This window comes from Ceratotherium simum, chromosome 17 (assembly GCF_057802395.1).
Source record: "Ceratotherium simum simum isolate JZ-2026a chromosome 17, ASM5780239v1, whole genome shotgun sequence".
NCBI classification, from domain to species: Eukaryota; Metazoa; Chordata; class Mammalia; order Perissodactyla; family Rhinocerotidae; genus Ceratotherium; species Ceratotherium simum.
The window spans coordinates 26971489-26995005 of record NC_141916.1 but is presented as its reverse complement, the minus strand read 5'-3'; the positions used below and the strand labels follow the sequence as shown (position 1 = coordinate 26995005).

Here is a 23517-nt window from a genome sequence, read left to right as displayed (position 1 = left end):
TTATAAAATGCAGATACCAATACAGGATTAGCCATGCAAGAGATTTATTGATGGCAATGCCTAGGAGGGAAAATAGAGAGGAAACCAGGTGGAGGCTAGAAGAGCCATCTGACTAAGATGCAGGTCTGATCCCAGATGGAGAGAGGGAAGGAAGGAAAAAAAGTTGGGTGGAAATGCCTTGGACTGAGTCCAGTTCTAAGAGAATATGGTAAGGCCACTGGAGAGTACTCCAACCAAAAATGCCCATCAGAAGCATCTGAGGTCTTCCAGAAACAAGCCTGCCTTAAAATTCCTCCCAGGCTCAGTCATTGGCTGAGAGAAACCTGTGGAAAGTGTGGCCTTGGCTCAACACAGCGATGGATCTCTGAGTGCAGCAGCTGGGGCAGTGAATCAGTTACAATCCTCACAGTTAGAGAACTTAAATATGGACATTGTCAAAACTTCCACAATGTCGAATAATTACTTTTATGGTTATATCCTTTTGATACTGCATTTCTTCTTCAAGAAGCAAAAAAGTATTCTGAAGTGAACTTAAGTTGGAATTGGATAGTTAAAGAAGGGAAAGGAAATCCTGGAATATATTATTGGTGGAATTTTTGGTATTATATGGAGATTTTTATTAATAAGGTAAATATACAGTATTTTCCCTTTATCAAGCTGTGCCCTGAAAATGGAGTATATGGAGAATTATTTACATGTGTTGTGCAAAGCTTCAGAGATAATTTAAGGTTTTGGAAATGACACATTTTTTAAAGAAAGTAAAAACCCAATGACAAGCAATTAAATATTGAATCTCAATGCAAGGCATCACATAATGAATTTATATAATAAATATACGTTATATATAATAAAGTTATATATAATGAATTCTCCAGCCTCTAGGGAAGAAGCAGACAAGCAGGGGAAATAGATTTCAGTTCCGCTCAATACTAAAGATTTAGGTTCTGTTCAAAGAAGAATTTCCTAATTAATTAATCTGTTACAGAAACTGTTACTAAGGGAGGTTTTAGAATATCTTTCTTTAGAAGTTCCTAAAAATAAAACATGTTTGTATTTCTCTGTAAAAGTGGAAATGACAGTCTGTGCTAACTTCAAAGTCTGAATTGAAGTCCTGAGGTCACATTTCTGCAGTTCTGAGGGCTCATTTCTTTCAGGCCTGTGACTGGTTTGAGCCTGCCCCCCAGTGGTTTAAAAGTCATTTTATGGTGGTGTGTGGAAAACCACTTGCCTCAATCAAACTCCCTGTATTTTATTCATTCACAAAAAGGTTGGATGAATGCCTACCAGTGATTGGTGTCTCACTACTTAATGAGTTCCTGGCACACAGAAGAATTTTTTTGTTCTAATGAATGAATAGGTTAATGGATATGTTACCTGTTGGAGACAGAGCCACAAACAAAGCAGATACAAATTCCTGACATCAGGATATTACCATCTAATGGAAGGATCGATTAATAAGTAAAAATGAAGTAGGTCAGATGAAATATGTATTTGGAAAAAAAAACCTGGGAAGAGGGATAGGGATGGAAAATGCCAGGGCAGCAGCAGTGCCCTGTGTGTGTGTGTGTGTGTGTGTGCATGTGTGATGTGTGTACATGCATGCATGCATGCAATGCTAACCAGAATGATTAGGCAAAGCTTTACTGAAGGTGCCCCTGTGCAAAAACTTGAAGGATATGAGGAACAAATTATAAGTTTGTCCAGGGCCTAAAAGGACAATCAGAGGACCGTGGCTCTTACCATGCATGAGATGGAAAGTCACTGGAGTGTTTTGAGCTGTAGAGTGACATCACTGAGCACAAGAGTGACATGATATGACGTGTCACTTCTGTTTTCATGTCTGGCTTATATGTGGAAAAGAGACTATAGAGAAGCAAGGGTAGAAGCAGGATGCCAGTTAGAGACTACCACAATAGTCCAAGAAAAAGATGAAGGTGCCTTTCTAAAACAATTTGTCAATGCTGAGAAAGAATATAAACAAAGGCTAGAATGTTTCATCTTAAAAAAAAAATCTTACTGTCAAGTAACTTGTGTAAAATGTACTGATCAAAAGGTATTCATGTCCTAATGTAAGATATCCAAGAGTAAAGTATTTCCTTAAATTAATTTTGTGAAGTATGAGGTTTTTTTCATTTCAACAGAATACTCATTTGGGAAGATGGCAGCTTGGAAATCAATAACATTACAAGAAATGATGGGGGCATCTATACATGCTTTGCAGAAAATAACAGAGGGAAGGCTAATAGCACTGGGACTCTTGTTATCACAGGTAAGAAACCATTTGATTACTACTGGGCTTTTTTTTTTAGTTTGATGGTGCTTCATTTCTAATGTACTATAAGACACGATACAGCGCTAAGCTTCTAAGTCCACGTATTGATAAATTTCCATTTCAAAAGCCTTCTGGACAAATCTCTAGCTTGATGAAATTGTTCCTAGAATTTGGATTTGAAGACATCTTATTCCTTTGCACAGAGACATAAAAATATATTGATTTTTATTCTTGTAATTTACTAGATAATATGGTGTCTCATATTTTCTTGAATTGTGCTTATTCCTTTATTTGAAAATGTCTAGATCCCACTCGAATTATATTGGCCCCAATTAATGCTGATATCACTGTTGGAGAAAATGCCACCATGCAGTGTGCTGCTTCCTTTGATCCTGCCCTGGATCTCACATTTATTTGGTCCTTCAATGGCTATGTGATCGATTTTAACAAAGAGAACATTCATTACCAGCGGAATTTTATGGTATGTGTTTTAAGTTTTATCTTATTAACATCCCATGTGTGTACACTGCAACTTCTATTACTATAATCATTTTCATGAGACTGAAAAACAGGCCAAAAAAACTTTTCATGGATTTCCTTGTAGTAACTGGAATACTCCTGAACCTTTCTAAAAATGTCTAGTCCTAAGGATTTTGGTAGAAATATTAATCAATAAATATTAATTGGGTATTAGGCCCATTTTCCCCTTAACCATAATACAACTTTTATAGTGATGCCTATTATGCCTCAGTACATCTGTACTCTAGGTTCTAGTGCCTTCACATTCACTTTAAATGTGGTAAGAGCACAGAACTTATCCTTTGTTATAATGATGACTTTAAGGCATTTATTTTATTCTTTGAGGATAAGAAATAGACAGAATGTATTTGTGGGTGGGTTTGGAGAGCTAGTCCATGTGATTTGAAAAGGGTTAAATGGCTATATTTTATTTTTAAGAATAGGAAAGCATATATGATACAAGTCCTATAATTAAGCAAAGTGACACCTTTGTATATAAAGAAATAGAGGAAAGAGACTGGAAAGTAATGCGGAAATAATGACTCATATAGGAACATCATTGCTGCACTAATAGAGCTGTCTAGTTTACAGTGTATTTAAAAGGCAAATTGATCACTGTTCCTACCAGTTTGTAGAAAGGAGACTGTTTAGAAGCCTAAAGAGATGCATAGAGCATATGCTTAGTTAAGAAACTTTAATTTAATTTTAGAAGTCAATTATTAACATAGAAATAAAAGTTTGAATTTGAGTTAATTCTGAGTTGTAAAATATTTAAGATTTTTAAAGCCCTATGAAATTTGAAGAATGATATGTATATATTATGTTTTCAAATAGTCTAGCTCTTTTTAAAAAAATTCTTCCAGGGCCGGCCCCATGGCTTAGTGGTTGGGTGCGTGCGCTCCGCTGCTGGCGGCCCGGGTTCGGATCCCGGGCGTGCACCGACGCACCTCTTCTCCGGCCATGCTGAGGCCGCGTCCCACATACAGCAACTAGAAGGATGTGCAGCTATGACATACAACTATCTACTGGGGGCTTTGGGGAGAAAAAATAAATAAATAAAATCTTTAAAAAAAAAATTATAAAAAATTCTTCCAGAACTTTTCACTTTAGAAAGCCAAAACAAGCTTTCAGTCAGGTTAAGAAAGACTGATTTTAACTAGATGGAAATATTTCTTCTTAAATTTTTGTTAGGTCGATTCGTAGAGCGACTATCAATACAGTATCAATGTTTATGCCTTCCATATGTTAACTGCAGTTCTAGTTCCTTTTTCTTTAATCTAACAGATCTGGCTGTAATGTAACCCACAGTAAACCCACCAAACTGACACTTTAAAAAATAACAACCGGGAATTGTTACAGAACAATTTTAACATTATACCACGTGATATTTTTTCCTCATATGTCTGAAACTATTTTGTTGCACTTAATCATAAATGTGCCCACACACTAGTAAAATTGACACCAATATCTTTAATAACATCTTCAAATTATGTTTTGTTTTGCAAGAAAAGCAAATACCACTTAGTTTTTACTCATTTTAAGGGGGAAAAAGTGAGTTAAACTGAGATCTTATTTTTAAAAAATAGACTTTTGAAATCGCTTAGTTCCTTGGTGTTATAAATTGAATAATTTCAAAAATATGACAATGGTAATTTATACAAGTAGTTACTTAATAGCTGCAGTAAAGTCTATGTAAGTAAATCTTGGCGTGTAAATTGCCCTAAATTAAGCTGCAACTTCATATTTGGCAGCTCTTTATGTTCTTTAAAATAATAGTTACATTGTGTTGGTTGATGTAAATAAACATTTCAAAAAAAGAAATAAAGAAAGGAATGGAGAGAGGGAGAGAAAGAGAACAGAACCTCATCCTTTAAAAGGAGAGAAAAATAAAGAAATTACTGGAAAACTAATTAAGAAATAAATAATATATGGGACCTTTGATAAAAAGACTTTGATCATCACTTATTGTACTCCCTCCTTTTGCAGACAGCAGCCACAGAGGTTCCTGTAGTTGCCCCTCAGCTAGTCCAGAGCAGAAGCTAACTGCAGGCCCATGGTCTGGTCTCACCAACTCAGGTTTCAGCTCATTCCACCAAATAATGATCTATCAGAGGAAGAAAACATACTCAGTGGCTACATATGCAACATAATTGAGTAAAAATATCAAATGCAAGTTTTTATCACTTTGTAGATGGACAGATGCATTCAATTCTCTAAATACTAAAAAAAAAAATAAGAATATTTAAAATAAATTATTAAACTTAATTCTGTCTTTGAACCTAAGAAATCTATAAAGATTTCTCTCACTTTTTCCTTCTCTTTTAAGGCAAACTTCAATGTCAGATTTCACGGCTAAATATATCACGCAAAATTTGAGTAAAAATTCCATATGTATTTGATCTACCTTTTGGAAGATAGTCCTAATGGCTAGTAATTATTTCTGGGCTCGTTAACAGGCATTCTCAGAAGGAGTGGCTCTTCCTACCTACAGCTTAGTGATTAAAAACATAATGGGGATGGCAGGATTGGGGTCAGCAAATGCAAAGGAAAGAACGTTGCTGAGTGCATTTGTCTGTTATTCAAGTTGCACAGGAAGAAATGTCAGTATATAATTTTTTTGGTTTCTTAAATAATGTTTTAATATTTCATTTAATTCTGGCAACATTTCAATAATTGAATATCATTTGTTTGTTTAAAAATATTTACTAAACCCCATACCACAGCAGGAGCAGTGGTAGGCACCAGGATGAATAAAACACTGAGTAAGACAAACACAGGCCCTGATCCAAAATAAATCAGAGCTACCTTGTGAGTTTAAAATTCAGATAGATGTAAATATTTTGGTAGCTATCATGGTTGTCAAAACTGTTGTCATTATCGTCATATTTTCTAATTTTAAATAGCAGAATCTCTAATTAATGAAGAAAGAATATAGAATTCAATATTTAAAACTTTTATTTCAAGAACCTGTTTGTATTTTCCAATTTATTTTAATAATACATTTTATTCAATAATCAAGTATGCTTTGATTTTGGTTTGCTATTCTTCATTTTGACCACCATGTGGCAACCTTGCATAAGGTTTCAAATTTCACAGCCCTGGCATAACGGTTTATGAAATTAAACCAATTCATTTTCCCATACTTATGTCTATGAAGTGCGAGTATAGGTGATTTTAACATTTTTTTCTTTCTACTTTTTTACTTTCTTTCTTTTTCCAATTATATCTATATAATTATCAGGAAAAAAGTAACTGCACATTTTTGAAGATGTGCATTTCTTTTAAGAATTTATAGTGAGCACCAAAAAAGTAAAAATAACATTGCCGTTACATTTAATGATCCTGTTTTAAGTAAAACTCCTTTGATTAATTATTTTCTTAAAAATATAGTTATTAATTTTAAAGCTGTAAGTACACTTAATACCGATTATAGAAAGATGTTAAGAAGTTAAATATTTAATTTACCTGTTATGTCATTTATTCTTTCATTTATTCGGTAAATATTTGCTGAGTGCTATATTATGTGATCAAGATCCTTAAATGTTTCATTTGAACTTAAATTTATGCATAGGAGGATGTTTAGAATATACATATATGAATCAAATTTAATAAATTTGAGGCTTTGACACAACAAACTATTAAAGCAGATTATCTAGCATTCTTTTATTCTGTCAAAGTTATGTGGCAAATACTCACGTAAAGTTTTCAAGTCCAGCTGTAAAACGGCTACTATTTTGATTTTCCAATTCAATAGCTACTTACTCCCTTAGTGTAAATACAAAAGACAGAGTCATTTTACTTATTAATATAATTTATAATCCTTCCTGTTGTAGAAAGAACTTTAGACTATCTACCGAAAAATATATATTTGTAATATTTAATTTTATTTCTCTCCCATGGTGGTACCTCATCTGTTTATTGGATGAGATATTTTTTTCAATAGCCACCTAACTTTTGACAACTATTTTGAGTCATTTTCTTTCAACTGTTGGACAACGTTCTCCCTGTCATAGCCATTATCTTAGTTAACCACATGCGTTTCTTAAACTTTCCAATTCTGATGGTTGCTGCTGTATTTTTTTATGATTCCCTTATTACAAATAAATCTTAAAATTGTAATTCAGCAAGAAGTTATTGAAGGTCTGGTTTGAATTAATAAATTCCACATGAATTGTTCAGAGGCTGTGCCTCAACCAGAGCTGGACTCTAGGCTTCATGTTTTCACTTCTTATTCTGTGACTCTAAGCCAGCGATTAAACCTCTCTAAGCCTCAGATTTCCCCCTCTGTAAAATTTTATTAATAATTCACTTACTTCATTCAGGTTACTTTACTGGTTTTGCAAAACTGGTTACTTCGTAGTATTTTTGTGAGAATTCAATGAGAGAATGCCTATAAAGTGCTTGGCACAAGATCTGGCATATTGTAATTGGTAATTATTAATACTCCTTATCATAGAGCAATCATTCCCCATTTAAAATTCAGAAGCTTTTGCCAGATAGGTTTTTCTGGTTGCAGATCTCATTTTTCATAATTTAATTCTTGCACTGCTTGCTGCACTGGCTACCTAGTCTGAGAGAAAAAATTCTCAGTATTTCCTCGCTTAAGGCAATGGAGAGGTAGTAACTGTCAATGTTTATGAGTGCTTATTGTTTGGCCAGCATTGGGTTAAACGCTTTTCGTGTATTTCTCAGTTGATTTCCACAGTAATCCTCTATGGAGCACATATTAATGTGATTCTCTCAACTTTCGAGATGAGGAAACTGAGGATCAGAAAAGTTAAGTAACATGCCTAAAGTAATCATACAACTTGCTAGTGAGACAGGGAGGATTTGAAACCAGGTGGTCTGACTGCAGACCCTGTGCTCTTCACCACTTCAGTTTTTAATCCATTGGTTAATATTCATGTCTATATCTAAGTAATCCTCCTCTGATTGTTTGAAACACTGTAAGACAGTACTGTTCAATTCATAATTCATTTTGTAATCTTGCTTAATGAACCTTTTATGCTCACTCGAGGTTATCCAAATGACTTCACGCTTCCTATACTATTTGCTACCTTTGTAAATCAAGTCTGTAGTGTCTCAGGTGGTCTAACTATAAAGTTTTAGTCAATTCTTAATGATCTCCTTTAGGTAGGTAGGTGTGTGTGTGTGTTTGCAGGTGTGTGGGCATGCATTTGCTCTGACTGTGGAGAGAACACCATAAGACAAAAGAAGACAGATTTCTTACTGTAAGGCTATTTTTCTTTTTCAAAGAAAATATTAATTATACTTAACATGTCACAAAAAGGTGTTTAAATCTGAGACATATATATTCCATACTAAAGCATGTTATGAACTTGAACAGAAATTTTGCTTCTGCAAGACATGCAAAAAAAAAAAGAGAGAGAGGAGCAGTAGTAATAAAACAGAAGTCATTTTGTTTTTTTCAATTTCATTGGATGTCTGCTCGATGTTGAATATTCACTGAGTGTTATATTGTTATGTGAGCAGGGTCAGTAAATGTTTCATTTGAACTTGAACTTATGCATAGTAGGATGTTTAGACTGTGTAGTTATCATTTGTCACTATATAAAGTTATTAAAATATTATTGACTATATTCCCTATGCTGTACATTACATTCCATGACTTATTTACTTTGTAACTGGAAGTTTGTACCTCTTAATCCCCTTCACCTATTTTGCCCATCCCCCTCAACCTCTCACCTCTCTGGTAACCACCAGTTTGTTTTCTGTAACTATGAGTCTGTTTCTGTTTTATTTGTTTTGTTTTTTAGTTTCCTTATATCAGTGAAATCATACGGTATTTGTCTGTCTCTGTCTGACTTAGCTCCCTTAGCATAATACCCTCTAGGTCCATCCATGGTGTCACAAATGACGAGGTTTCATTCTTTTTTATGGCTGAGTAATATGTTAATGTATATACATACCACATCTTTATCCATTCATCTATTGCTGGACACTTGGATTGCTTCCATACCTTGCCATTTACGTTTAAAGTAATTATTGATAGGTATGTACTTATTGCCATTTTATTGGTTGCTTTCTGATTATTTCTGTAGTTCTTTTTTGTTCCTTTCTTCTCTTCCCTTGTGGTTTGATAGTTTTCTTTAGTGTTATGTTTGGGTTCCTTCCTTTTTATTTTCTGTGTATCTGTTGTAGGTTTTGGTTTGTGGGTGCCATGAGGTTTATATATATTGATCTCTATATATAGCAGTCTATTTTAAGGTGATAGTCACTTAAGTTCAAACGCATTCTAAAAGCACTACATTTTTACTCTCCCCCAACGTTTTATGTTTTTGATGTTATATTTTATATCTTTTTATTTTGTGTATCCTTTAACTACCTACTGTAGTTACAGTTGATTTTACTAATTTTATCTTTTAACCTTCATACTAGCTTTTTAAGTGGCTGATCATTGCCTTTACTAAATATTTGCCTTTATCAGTGAGATTTTTTTCTTTCTTAAATTTTCTTGTTTCTAATTATGGCCTTTTCTTTTCTGCTTAAAGAAGACCTTTTAACATTTCTTGTAAGGTAGTTTAGCGGTGATGGAATCCATCAGTTTTTGCTTGTCTGGGAAACTGTTTATCTCTTCTTTAATTCTGAATTATAACCCTACCAGGTAGAATATTCTTGGTTGTAAGTTTTTTCCTTTCATCACTTGAAATTTATCATGCCACTCTCTTCTGGTCTGTAAAGTTTCTGCCGAAAAATCAGCTGATGGCCTTATGGGGGTTTCCCTTGTATATGTCTTGTTGTTTTTCTCTTGCTACTTTTAAGATTCTCTCTTTAACTTTTGTCGTTTTATTATAATATGTCTTGGTGAGGGTCTCTTTGGGTTCATCTTGTTTGAGAATCTCTGTGCTTCCTGGACCTGGATGTCTGTTTCCTTCCCCAGGTTAGGGAAGTTTTCAGCCATTATTTTTTCAAATAGGTTTTCTGATCCCTTCTCTCTCTCTTCTTCTGGGACAACTATAGTGCGAATGTTAGTACTCGATGTTGTCCCAGCAGTCCTTTAGATGATCCTCATTTTTTAAAATTCCTTTTTCTTTTTGCTGTTCTCATTGGGTGATTTCTAGTATTTTTTCTTCTAGATTGCTGATCTGTTTTTCTGTATCAACTAATCTGCTATTGATTCCCTCTAGTGTATGTTTTTCATTTTAGTTATGACATTCTTCAGCTCTGATTGGTTCTTTCTTATATTTTCTAACTTTTTGTTAAAGTTCTCACTGTGTTACTTCATTGTTCTCCTGAGTTCAGTGAGCATCTTTTTTTTTTTTTTTTTGTGAGGAAGATCAGCCCTGAGCTAACATCTGTTGCAAATCCTCCTCTTTTTGCTGAGGAAGACTGGTCCTGGGATAACATCCGTGCCACCTTCCTCTACTTTATATGCGGAATGCCTGCCACAGCATGGCCTGATAAGCAGTGCGTCAGTGCATGCCCGGGATCCAAACCCTGGGCTGCTGCAGTGGAGCACGCGCACTTAACCGCTACGCCACCAGGCTGGCCCCTCGGTGAGCATCTTTATGAGCATGACTTTGAAATCTTTAGCAGGTAAATTACTTATCTCCATTTCCTAGGGTTTTATCTTGTTTTTTTGTTTGGAACATATTCCTCTATCTCCTCATTTTGTTTGACTTTCTGTATTTGTTCCTATGAATTAGTCAAAACAGCTCTTTCTCTTGGTCTTGAAGGAGTGGTCCTGTATAGGAGTGTCCCTTGTTTGGACTGTGTGTGCCAGGTGGCTTTGGCAAGCCAGCTGGAGCTGGAGTGGATGAAGGCTGGGGGTCTGGGTGTACCACACCAGGGCTGCCCTGGTGGGACAGTTGGAGCTGGAATGGGTACAAGCCGGGAGTTCCAGGGCGTACTGTGCCAGGGCTGCCTTGGCGAGAAAGCTGGAGCTGGAATGGGTGCAGGACGGGGGATTTTCCCAGAGTGCTGTGCTGGGACTGCCTTGATGAGAGGGCTGAAGCTGGGGCTGGTGTGGTGGGGGACACCTGCAGGGACAGCTGGAGCTGGTGTGGGCCAGGGACCACGGCGCACTGGAGTGTGCTCCCACCTGTGCTATCAAGATGAAGGAGGAACACAAAAAATGGCACTCGCTGGCACCTCCAGACCCCAGAGAGAGTTCCAGCAGTTCCCTGCTCGTTTGGCAGTTGCTCTAGCATTGGCTAATGGATTTCCTTCCTGTATAGTGTAGGTGCCCTTTAAACTCCTGTTTTTCCACTGTGCCCCAGGGCAGGCAAGCCTGTGTGTGGGCCCCTCAGTAATAGCCCTCTTTGCTGCAGGTCACTGTGTTGAGGTGGGGTTCTGTTGATACTGTGTTTCCATCTCTCTTACCAGTCTTTATGTGGTCCCTCTATCATTTGTTGTGCAGAAGTTGTTCAATTAGCCCTCAGTTCTTCAGGAGGAATTGCTCTATATGTAGGTGTAGCTGCAGTGTGTCCATAGGAGGAGGTGAGTTTAGGGTCTTCCTATGCTGCCTTGGAGCCTCTCTCCTCCTAAATGTCGTCTTTTATTTGCTACTTTCCATCCATAAATATGGAGAAAGGTATCTATGGTCATTAGAAGTGCCTACGCTTGGGCCAGCTTCTTCCAGATCATCACACTTCCAGTGTAGAGTCCATGTCAACTAAAGTTACTCCCTAGAATAGCATCCCATAGTCTAATCCTTAGTAAGCATTTGTTGATGACAATGCTAAGTAAATGGAATTAAACAGGTATAGCAGCACATCTTTGTTCTTCAGAGATACATTGGCTTGGAGGAATCTCCAAAAATTCATTCAAAGTTAAAGACTCATTTGTTTTACATAGAACTCCTTGTATACTTAAGCATCACTACAGTAATTATGCTGACTCTTTATGCTTGCAAAATACAGCAAATATTTAAAATAAAACTAGTGTGAAATAAACATGTAAACTTTGTTGTCTTAGGAATTTTAACATTTTACATTGTGGGCTTTATTTTTGATATCACACTAGAAATACACTAGTTTGCCATTAGCTGTCGTATTCCAATAAAATTATCTGATTTTTTTCAGTGTGTTTTTAAGAACATAACATTATCAGGGCCGGCCCAGTGGCATAGCGGACTCCTCTTCAGTGGCCCGGGGTTTGCGGGTCCGGATCCTGGGCACGGACATATGCACCACTTATCAGGCCATGCTATGGCGGGATCCCATATAAAGTAGAGGAAGATGGGCACGGATGTTAGCCCAGGTCCAATCTGCCTCAGCAAAAAGAGGAGGATTGGCAACAGATGTTAGCTCAGGGCTAATCTTCATCACACACACACAAAAAGAAAAGAACAGAACATTATCTCAAGATCTGGAGTTTTGTTTTGGTTTTGCCTTTGACAAGTTATATGACCTTGGGCAAAACAGTCCCTCTGAGCCTGACTTCTCATCTGTAATATGAGGAAGTTGGGCCACAGCAGAAATTTTGAAAAACAACCAAGAAAAATTTTTTTTTTAGCAGCAGAATCCTTTTTGCAAAGAAATTTAAATCAGAACCCCAATAAATAAAAAGGATGAAAGTGAGGTTGCTCTGACTGAAGAAATTGTGTGCATGTGTGTGCATATGTAAGAGACTACATAGCCAAAAGCCCTAACCACAGGGCCTCTCACTTCTTCCTATCCCAAAAAACTCCCCATTTTGATCCCTTCTTTGTACCAAGTGGTCCATGAAGATCTTCAGAACCCTAACACTAATGGGAACCAATTTGAAAACCATAGGAATTAAAGGATACCCAAGTTTTCTTTCAACTCTAAAACATAGGTTCTAAATCCAAGGCTTTGGTGTTTTATTCGTCATTCAAAATGCTTAGCAGAGACTGCAAAGAAAAGTCCCTTCTTTTTGAATTTTAATTTAAAAGGAGCCAATTGATCAAAATTGGACTCTTCAGCCATCAAATAGCCAAATTTAGGGATATTCAACATTTCCTTTGATTCTGTAAATACTGGATGACCTCTTCATAATTATCCTAGACCACTTCCCTAATTTATTTGTTTTTTTTATTTATAATGATATTACTTCATTCTTATAAGCTTGTTTTAATCATATCTATTTTAAATTTTTTATATTCAATCTTAATGCATTACTTAAAATAACACTAACTTGAATATTAGATAATATTAGGAAATTAGTGTTAATTATGTTATGTGTCAAAGTGGTTTTGTGATTATGTAAGAGAATGGCCTTACTTTGTTGGAGATTCAATCTGGTGTTTTGAAGAGTGATGTATGATGATATCAGTAATTTGTTTTTTAAGGATTTAGCAATAGACAGATAGTAGATAGAGAAAAGGGAAGGTAGAGCTAGGTGGCTAGACCATTAGATAAACCAAATATGGCAAGAAATTTACAATTGTTGAATCTAATTGGTTGCTATACAGGTGGCCACAGTACATACTATTCTTTCTATTTTCTTATGTTTGAACATTTAAATAGTTAAAAAAATTAATAAATAAATAAAATAAATAACATGTTGTATTCTTCCTGTTATGAGAAAGTACCCACTTTTACCTCTCAAACACTAAACCTAAATCCAGTTGTTTGATCCATAAAGCACTACCTAGGAAACCTGGACTATATATTAACTATCGAACCTTCCACCAGTAGCTTAACTTAAAATCTCAAATTCATTATCTCTAAAATGGAAACCTTAACAGTAGCTCCCCAAGTATTATAAAAATTAAAGATGAAAATGTATGTAAAATAGCTATCACATGGCCAGGCATTTAATAAATTAGTTCAGGTATTAGTCGGAGTTTAGTAGCAGTGGCCGCAGTGGCAGTAGCAATAGTAGAAGCAGTAATAGTTGTAATTATAGGAGTATTGTGTCCTCATCTGTAAAATATGGTTAAGAATAGTACCTATCTCATGGGGCTGTTGTTGAGAGTGAGTGAGTTTGCACGTGTCAAGCATTTATAACGGCACCTAGCGCCTACAAAACCCTTACTAAATATTTGCTGTTAGTCATGTTGGTGATGGTGGTGTTCAAGTCTGCAGTTGCATACTATGCATCTGCTATAGTTATTTCTTCTTTATCCTAACGAGCCAAAAGTAGAAAAGAAAAAAATTTCATTGTTTCATGGATTTAGCGTGTATCATGTATATTTAATAATTTTTGCTGATAAGTTTCTAGAATATTCTTTTTAAAGGGTATGCTTTCCTCCCACCTTCTATGTCTGTCCCTTCAGTCTCAACTTCAATGGAACAAGAGAGATATTTTTGTTGATATACGACCATTATGCTTTCTAAGCTTTATCTAGACTTGTACATACGGCACCGCTTATTTCTTTCTTCATCACGATTAATTAATTCGCTAATATAATTTAGTAATTCAGATTTATTTGTACTGCAGGAATGATTTTGCAGAGTTAGTTTATGGGGGAGGGGGAAGGAAGGAATGGGAATTTATATTTTGGAAGCCTTTTGATTTAAACTTGGGAAATTTCTAAGTGGTAAACCACATATACACTTTGGAACATCCCTGAGCTTTGCTATCACAATTTCCAGTATGTGATTCAACTCTCCTCATATGAAGGGAAGCATTTTGTAATTCAGCCAAATTGTGGTTTTTAGTGAAAATATGGAGCATTCGTATCTAATTTGTGGCTAGAATGTGCTGAGGTCCGTGATCTTTACTTGCTTTGTAAGCGTTCTGTCGACCACTGAGAACCTCAACTTCTCCTGAGGTATGGAAAGTGCTAGTACCATTTATAAAAACTTCAGGAAAGCTTTTATACATATACAACTATATTAGAAATGATATTGTATATTTTTCCTTTGCTTTCTTTCTGAGGCATTTCAGTGCCACACCTTCACCAAATATAGAGAAAATGAGAATAAATGTTCAAGATACTTATTATTGCTTTATACAAGTAGGGCTATCATTATCTACCTAAGGCCTAATGTTGAAAACAGAGCTGACTTTTAAAATGAGTTTAGCATTACATTTTTAGAATAGTTTAATTAAAAGTTTTTAAAGAGTTTATTCTGAAGATTCAATAAGATTCAATAAGTGTAAATTTAATATGATATTATGACATGAAATAGTTTATTTTTCATTACACGTGAAAAGTATAAAAAGCATGACCACATTATTCCTCTCAGAATAAAATGAATGAATAAGTAAACTGAAATATGTTTCAAACTGAGAGTTTGGGGAAAAAAAGATAGCAATTTTATTAAGAAAAAAGAATATTAGGTCTACATCATAGAAATATTTTTAAAAGGGCAATTTTGGTGCCACAACTTGTTTATTTTATATTATTTTTCTGCCCTCAATTTTTTTTATTGCAAGGTTGATTAAAAAACATTTTAAATTTCTGAAGCATTTAATTTTTTTAATTCTAATCTAATCACATGGCTCATTGAAATAGTGGGAGTTTAACAACAGAATTATCTTTCAATTAGACACATGAAGCAACCAAAGTAGTGAGTTCACATAATGAAAGAATATAATAGAACTAAGTGCTTTTTATTTTTATGCAAAAATTATTCTTTCTCAAATATAGCTATGATCTTGTGTCATAATAGTTTGAAAGATTTTACTTAATATGTTCCTATTAATGAATATTTAGTGTCAAAGTGCAGTGCTCTTGAGAATGCTAAAGCACATTAAAGCAGTCTGTTTTACAAATATATAATGTTTAAATTGTTTTATTTTACTATAATTATTTTATGTTATTTTATTTTTCTCACTAGAAGATTACCGAGAAATATTTACAATTAGCCTTATAACAGCTCAAGAAAAAATCTTTTATTATCTTCCCCATATACACAATTTTACTCCCTCCTTACCTCAAATATTTTTTAAATAGAATTATAAATAATAAAATAATATTTCTTTACCTCCTCTCTGAGATGAATTCTAACAAGTATAGTACGAGGAGTTAGACCAACTACAAAGTCGGGCACAGTCTCCAAGACCATCTTCACTTCTGAAATCAACTTCAAGTTTCAGGGGTTGCCAAAACCATCCTCAGTTTCAGTGTGCTAGAAGAGACTCACAAAACTCCCTGAAAGCTATTATATTCAGGGTTACAGTTTATTAAAGGAAAAGCACACAGATTAAAATCTGCCAAGAGAAGAAGTGCATAGGGCAGAGTCCAGGAGAAGTACCAAACACAGAGCTTCCATTGTTCTCTCTCTGTGGAGTCAAGATGCACTACTCTGTCAGCTTTGGTGTGTGGCAATATGCACAGAGTATTGCCAACCAGGGAAGCTTACTTGAGCTTTGGTGTCGAGATTTTTCTCAGGGCTTAATCATGGTTGATTGATAGCCCAAAGAGTTAAACTCTAGGTTGACTGATACCGCATGACCCTAAGCTCCTACCCTAAATCACCATGATGGTCTTTCCAACATGACCAGCCTCTACTCTAAAACTATATAGGTGTGGCTGACTCCCACCCTAAATCACATTGTTAGATGACCCAGTACGACCCAAGATACCCAGGCAAAGAAAGATAGTATAGATTACCTTCCAGAAACTGAGGCAAAGAGCAGACCTCTCTTGGGGCAAGGCCAAATTCTTTCTTTTTTTCCTTAACAACGAAGGGCAATTGTACTTTTTTTTTTTTTTTTCTAGAAAAGATTCACCCTGAGCTAACATCTGTTGCCAATCTTCCTCTCTCTCTTTTTTTTTACCCCACCCAAAACCCCAGTACATAGTTGTATATTCTACTTGTAAGTCCTTCTAGTTCTTCTATGTGAGCTGCTGCCGCAGCATGGCTACTGACAGAAGAGTGGTTGTGTTCCATGCCTGGGAACTGAACCCGGGCTGCCGAAGCGGAGCGGAGCGAACTTTAACCATTAGGCCATCAAGGCTGGCTCAAGGCCAAATTCTTTACAACACTTATGGGTGGCTGGAAAACTTAGAGGTTTCCATTTTCTTATATATTAACTGCATTTTTTTCTCTATAAATTTGCACGTTATTCCTAAAACTTTTATATTTCTTCATGAAATTAGTGTATAAATAATTTAAAATGTATTAATGAAGTTGATCTCATGTATATGAATATGTTCTCAATTCAGCTATTTTATCTTATAACATTATCATTATCTTACCTGAAAAAATCATATGAAATTACCAAAAGAATTTAATAAAAACGTTTTAGGTGATAGGTATTTATTAGTTCATTTATGCAATATTTATTTGTTGAATTCCTCCTTCATGTCAGATATTACATTAAGTAATTTGTATGTAATAATAAATAAGACCTAGTCCCTCCCTCAAGGAATTAGAGTCTAGTAGAAGAAATGAACAATTAAACAATTATAGTAGAAAGGGATGGTTACAATGAACATGTACAAAGGACAACCCCTAGCCCAGACTTTGGATTCCAGAGAAGAAAGGAGCATCTAAACTATGACTTGAAGTTAGCCAAATGATAGAAATGGGAGACCGGGGAATCCAGGCAATGCAAGTGATATGTACAAAGGTCTACAGGAAAGAGAACTCTTGGAAAAGGTAAGTTGCTCACAGCGGCTGGGGCACAGGAGGTCAGTGAGGGGGTAATCGGAGGAGGTACCAAGAGAGTGCACTTTTTCCTGACACCAAAATAAGTCTTATTATGTGCTTAAGAAATGTTGTGATTGTCGGGCCAGCCCCGTGGCTTAGCGGTTAAGTGCGCGTACTCCGCTGCTGGCGGCTGGGGTTCAGATCCCCGGCGCGCACCGACGCACCGCTTCTCCGGCCATGCTGAGGCCGCGTCCCACATACAGCAACTAGAAGGATGTGCAGCTATGACAGACAACTATCTACTGGGGCTTTGGGGGGAAAATAAATAAATAAATAAAATCTTTAAAAAAAAAAAAAAAGAAATGTTGTGATTGTCATGGGCTATATGAACTTGCTAACCTAATTCTGCTTGTAGCTGAAAAGAAGTGAACATGTATTATCTTAAGAGCAGATGCCAGAATTCTTGATAAGCAAGTTGACTAGTTCATTCAAACAATGCGTATTTAGTATTATTGTCTTCCTGGCACTGTGCTGCTCCTGCAGATACAACACATAGAGCTCATTGTATTCCTGGAATACAATGCTGAGCAAAACAGACATATTTCCTCCTCGCATAAAACTTACAGTCCTCCAGGGAGACCAACTTTAATCATATAAGGTAGAAATATGTATTGCAATTGAGATAGATAATATGAGATAAGATGCTATGACAAAATATAAGAAGAGAAAATGGAAAGACTTGCTTGAGGAAATGACTTGAACTGGTATCGGTGGAGGGAAGGTATGTGTTATTTAGGTGAAAGGGGTAAGGGGGTGGGGTATGAGGGGATCACATTCCAGGAGAGGAAAGACCATGGAGAGACAGAGATGGGAGAGAACAAGACGCATGTAAGGTCCTAAAAAGGGAATGTTTTTCTGAAGAGCAGAGTGTAAGTAAAATGGTGGCACTAGAGGAGCTGGAATATTGGACCAAATCTAGAGAATGGACCAGGTTGGCCATTATGACACTTTGGGCTTTTATTCCAGGAAGGGGAAAATTTTTAAAGGTTTCAGTTTGTTTGTTTTTACAGTTGGGGTGATTTGATAATATTTGCATTTTTAAAAGGTAACTCTAGGTGCCAAGTGGAGAAAAGAATAAAGTGGGATGGGGTGGAGGTCATGACCAAATAGGATATAATAGTTCAGTGAGAGATATTAGTAGCTTGGATAAGGACAGAGGCAGTAGTGATGGAAAGGAATGGATAAATTCAAGAATTTATGATGGAATTATAAGGAAGTTGAGGAAGAGGAGGGGTTGAGAATGTCCTCAAAGTTTTTGGAAAGTGTGTTGTCACAGATGACCAGAAAAGTTGAGTGTTTTGGGAAGGAAGGTCAAATGCTATTAGGAAGTCAAGTAAGATGAGTTGAAGAAGTGGGAACCAGATTAGAATGGATTGAGGAGTCGAGGTGAAGAAATGGAAAAAACTAACAGCAGAAAGTAAGGTTTTGAGCAATAGGTATTGTCAGAGTCCAGGCAACCATCAAAGAACTAAGCAGCTTAATACAAGGAAAGAAAAATAATTCTTTGTTTCGAGAAGGGAGAAGTAAGAGATGGGAGTGGGAGTGGGTGTCAGCAAGACGGCAGGGCACTGGGAAAGGTGAAGGTCACTGAGAAATTCCTAGCAAAAATATAACCAATAGGACTTTTAAGAACAGAACCATGTAATGGATGATAATTTTTAGTGTTGCCTTGCCCTGCCTCGGGGGATACAACCAGTTCCATCACCTTCAATTCTTCAGTAACCCCACTTTACTAGGGAATACTTCTTGTGGTTTTATGATAAAGTAGAGAAAGGGCTGAATTTCTAGTCTGGGGCTCCTTGGTGTGTCAAAGAAATAGCAGACTAAGAGAACAGAAGAAAAGAGCTCGTTTTCCCCAGAAATTTGCAGAAATCTTGGAAACTGGATTTTTAGCCAATCTAGACCTCAAGGGACAGGAAGACCCCAACTGATATTAAATTGTATAACCTCTAGCTATGTTTTTATTGAGTGGCTGATATCAAGGAACTATGACGAGTTCTTTATCTAGAGAGATCCGTATTCTATTACAACCAACTGAACCAATCTGCTCAGATTATAACTAGCCATTATTAACCTCATTAATCAAGCAAGGATTGCAAACCTAAACACTTTCCAAGACCAGCAGACGACATAAAATATGAAGGGACCTCTGGTAGAAACTATGGTGAAGAGCATTCATTCCACATATAGTCATCAAAAATTGAAAATTTAAAAATTTGCAGGCCTAACATGTCACATAAATAATTCCCTTAACTATTATGTAAAACATTAACCTAACCATTAATTTTTCATCCTTTGATATATCTGGACATCTATGATTGGAATAGTAAATCAGTATCTTTGGTTCTCAGGAAAACCAAATGTTTATTTAAAAATTGAGTTTTCCAAATTTTTCTCTAAGTAATATTTTGGAGATAATGAGTATGGACTTTGGCATATTCCCACCACCCAACAAGTTGATCTTAAGTTAAATTACTTGGCTACTCTAAGTCTCACTTTTATCTTTAATAAAATGAACATAATAGGACCTATCTCAGAGGAAAAGAGTTGAATGAGATAATATATCTGTTTGCATAGCCCAGGACCTGGTACAGAATAGGCATTCAAGAAATATTAGCTATTTTTAGAAATTGCTTTAAGATGGTGCCTTATCATTCACAAGCAAAATTTCCCCAAGCCTCCTTCAAAATATACAGTGAATGCTCTTCCGAGCACTGGAAATAGAGCAATGAACAAAACAGAAATTCTTGCCAACATGGAGCTTATATTTTGGCAAAAAGAGATCGTGTAAGTAGAATTGTCCTTTTTGACAGTTTCTGCAAACTTTTAGTATCTTTCTAAAATGAACTGTGGCACATCTTGAAATTAATCAATTAGATAGGCTTGGCCAAACCAAGTTAATAATTCTTCCTAGCCGTGTAGTACTTATTTATCCTTATTGACATTTAGCACTAAGATTTTTAGACTTTAACATTTCTCTTTAAAAGATACCGAGGAAATAGTTTCATCCCTTGGTTTCTCTCAGTGTGGCCCTCTGATAATAGAAATAATAGAATGTTAAAGATGTTATAGCTAAAAAGGACCTTAAGTAATTAATTCACTCATTTTATTTTTCAGTTGAGATAACGGAAGCCCAGAGTGTAAGTAACCTGAGCAAAGATGTACGGTTAGCATATCTAAAACAGATGCCTTTTAATGGTGTTCATTTCATTAGGGGGAAAATGTACCTCTTGTATCCTAAATGCCATATAATTGGTGGAAAATGTACTGATTTGAATGACTGCTGTTTTTGCTAACAGCTGGATTCCAATGGGGAACTGCTCATCCGGAATGCCCAGCTGAAACATGCCGGGAGATACACATGCACCGCTCAGACCATTGTGGACAATTCCTCAGCCTCAGCTGACCTTGTTGTGCGAGGTAAGAGTTTCAACAGCTCAAAATTACAAAACCAAAGGTATTTGACTTGCATAAATATGTATAATCTTCTGGTAACTCTGGCACATATTCTTATATATTTAGAGTCTTGATCCTTGAGAACAGCTTCTCATCCATGCCCAAGAATGATTTGTGCCAGACAATTAGTAAACAACATTGATTTTGTTTGTTTTACTAACTACATTTCTTCTAGAAGCTTATACCACATACCTCCCACTAAATGTTTATGCCTTTAAACTTAGTACTTACCAGAATTTCTCAGTTTCTGCTAATACTTTTAGTGTTTTGAGTTTAGTGCTGTTTCCTTTTTTATTTTTTATTGAAAAAATATACTGGTGCTGTTTACTATAACCCCAATTGTTACGTATTTATCACTATCATCTTAGAATAAAAAGTTAATTTATACAATTTATACATGTACCATTTTTCTAACGTTGCTGGTTTTTAGACCAGTACTTTTGTTCTTATAAATAATTGAGAATGTGCTGGGATACACACTTATCGAAAATACAACCCCTTTGCTACTGGCCTCTGCCGTATAGCTGTGAGGCCAGGTCAGAATGTGTCACATCATGTCTAAAATCATTCATTGGCTCTTCACTCATTGCCTACAGAATGAAGATCATTCCTTTTAGCTAAGCACCCAAGAAGTTCCATGCATTGACCTCAGCCTATTTAGCTTTAATGTCTCATCACCAACTCCACTGTCCCACTAGTCCAAAAAATATCCTAGGATTTCTACCTCTGTTCCTTGGTTTACAGCGTTCCTTCCATGTCCTGTTCTCATTGTTTACTGCTCAGATCTTATCTATCCTTCATGGCTTGGCTCAACTATTACCAAATTCATGAGTGCTTTCCTATGTCCTAAATATAAGGCCCTCTCTTCTAAACTTTCATAACAGTTACTCCTTTCTCGAGTGTGTTTTATAGCAATCTGTGCACATGAATTATCTTCTCTACTAAGTTGTGAAATTCACATAAGCATTTTTTAGTAATATTTAGTGAGCTGCAGAATTCAGTTGCCTAGTTTCGTAGCTCTCTTTTTCTCTCTCTTTCTCAGTATCAGGTTAAAATTTCTATTTTTTCACATTTCACCTACTAGAAATATTTGTTGACCATCATTTAATTGCACATTTTCAGTCAATTTTTGCACAGACAAATAATTAGTAAATAAGATGATATCTGTGATTTGCTTGTCTTAATACCCCTTCCAGATCCAGATCAATATAATTTCACTCAATCTCATGCACCTCCTGCATTTCCCTCCAGAGCAATGATAATATGGAGTCCCCAAGTCACACTGAGAAAATGCTGAAAAACCTTTTATTCCAATTTAATAAGTTATTCAATAGAGTAATAAGAAGTCTACGCAGTTTCTTATCCAAATGACCTTAGACATTCATTCCACACACCACTTATTGAAAATTAATAAAACTCCAAGGCTACAAAATGCTAAATCAAAGAAAGTTCATTTAGGTTCAGTATTCTCATTAAGAGTATTTTGTTATCTGGGATATCTGCTGTCTTTGAGAATTATCAGGGAGGGAGACTAGTTCACTGTTCTCTCTGGTCAGACCACTTAGCTGTTAAGCTATAGCCTATATATATATGTATATATATATGTATTTAATTGCAATAGCCTATATATGTATTTAATTGCAATTGTTTGCATATTAAATGATTTAGCACTAATGTTACAATAGGGGTTATGTTAGAATGCACATACATCAGTGTCTTCATATAATTACGTCTTAGTAAACTCCCAGTGTTCAGAGAGCAGAGGAAGTTTTACAGATATAATCGAGAGTAGTAATAATATTATCCATACATCCTTAGGTTATTAATAATCATCATAACGTGTATTTTTTATGGAGGTAAAACCAACAAAAAGAAGCTATAGCAGGTATTATATAGAAATATGAAGTTTTTTTCCTAAAGCCTTTTAGTCCCCAGAAAAATACCTTAAAGCAATTGAACCTGGGAAGTGCACTCAGTAGAAATATTATACAGCACTTTAAGTCCCTTCCCTCTAGCAAGATGTTAATAAAGTAATTCAAGTAGATGAAAAGTATTGCTTAGCACTGTTTTCAGAGTCATAATCATTCTACAAACTTTGTTTCTAATAATATAAAAGGTATTCATTTTATATCAAGAGAAATTTGCAATTAAAATAGTCAAATGCATTTCTGCATAGCTTGCATCAAAATGTATATGAAGTAGACCTTCAAATATACTTTGTGTATTTAAACCACGGGATATAAAATTAAGTAGTTTTCTTTATTTCTTATAATAATGATGAGTAACATATAAGAAGACGTACCACGCCTTAAATAATATTATTATTGGTCCATTTAACCACTTACTTATGTTTTTTCATCTAGTTCAGGAAATTATAACCTGGAGTCCATGGATAGGCTTCAAGGGGTCCATGAACCTCCTGAAATTGTATGTAAAATTCCATGTGTATGAGCATTTTCCTAGGAAGAGTATTTATAATTTTTATCAGATTTCCATAGCCAGCAATGGCCCAAAAGGCCGTTTTTGGCTACAAGGTTAAAAAGCTTAATCTATTATTCTTTTTTCATCATTTAGGTCAAGACTCTCTAAAAAGAGAAACTAAAGGATGATAATTCATTTCATACTAGTAAAAAAACTAATAAATTTCATGTAGTAAAGTCTAATAGCACATTTAGATTGTGAATTACTTTAGAAAAATTCAATTTTCACTCAACGCCTCAAGAATATACCTGTTTCTCA

General features: G+C 35.6%; 1 protein-coding gene across 2 annotated transcripts in view; it reads left to right on the top strand.

Moving 5' to 3' along the window:
* Nucleotides 1-23517, top strand: part of CNTN1 (contactin 1) — a 354640-nt gene that overhangs the window by 241477 nt on the left and 89646 nt on the right. For both annotated transcript variants that reach the window (XM_014786370.2, XM_087442559.1), the window contains 3 exons: nucleotides 2142-2269; nucleotides 2578-2753; nucleotides 20622-20742. In XM_014786370.2, the coding sequence (XP_014641856.1) occupies nucleotides 2142-2269; nucleotides 2578-2753; nucleotides 20622-20742 (425 nt within the window). The remainder of the gene's footprint in view (nucleotides 1-2141; nucleotides 2270-2577; nucleotides 2754-20621; nucleotides 20743-23517) is intronic.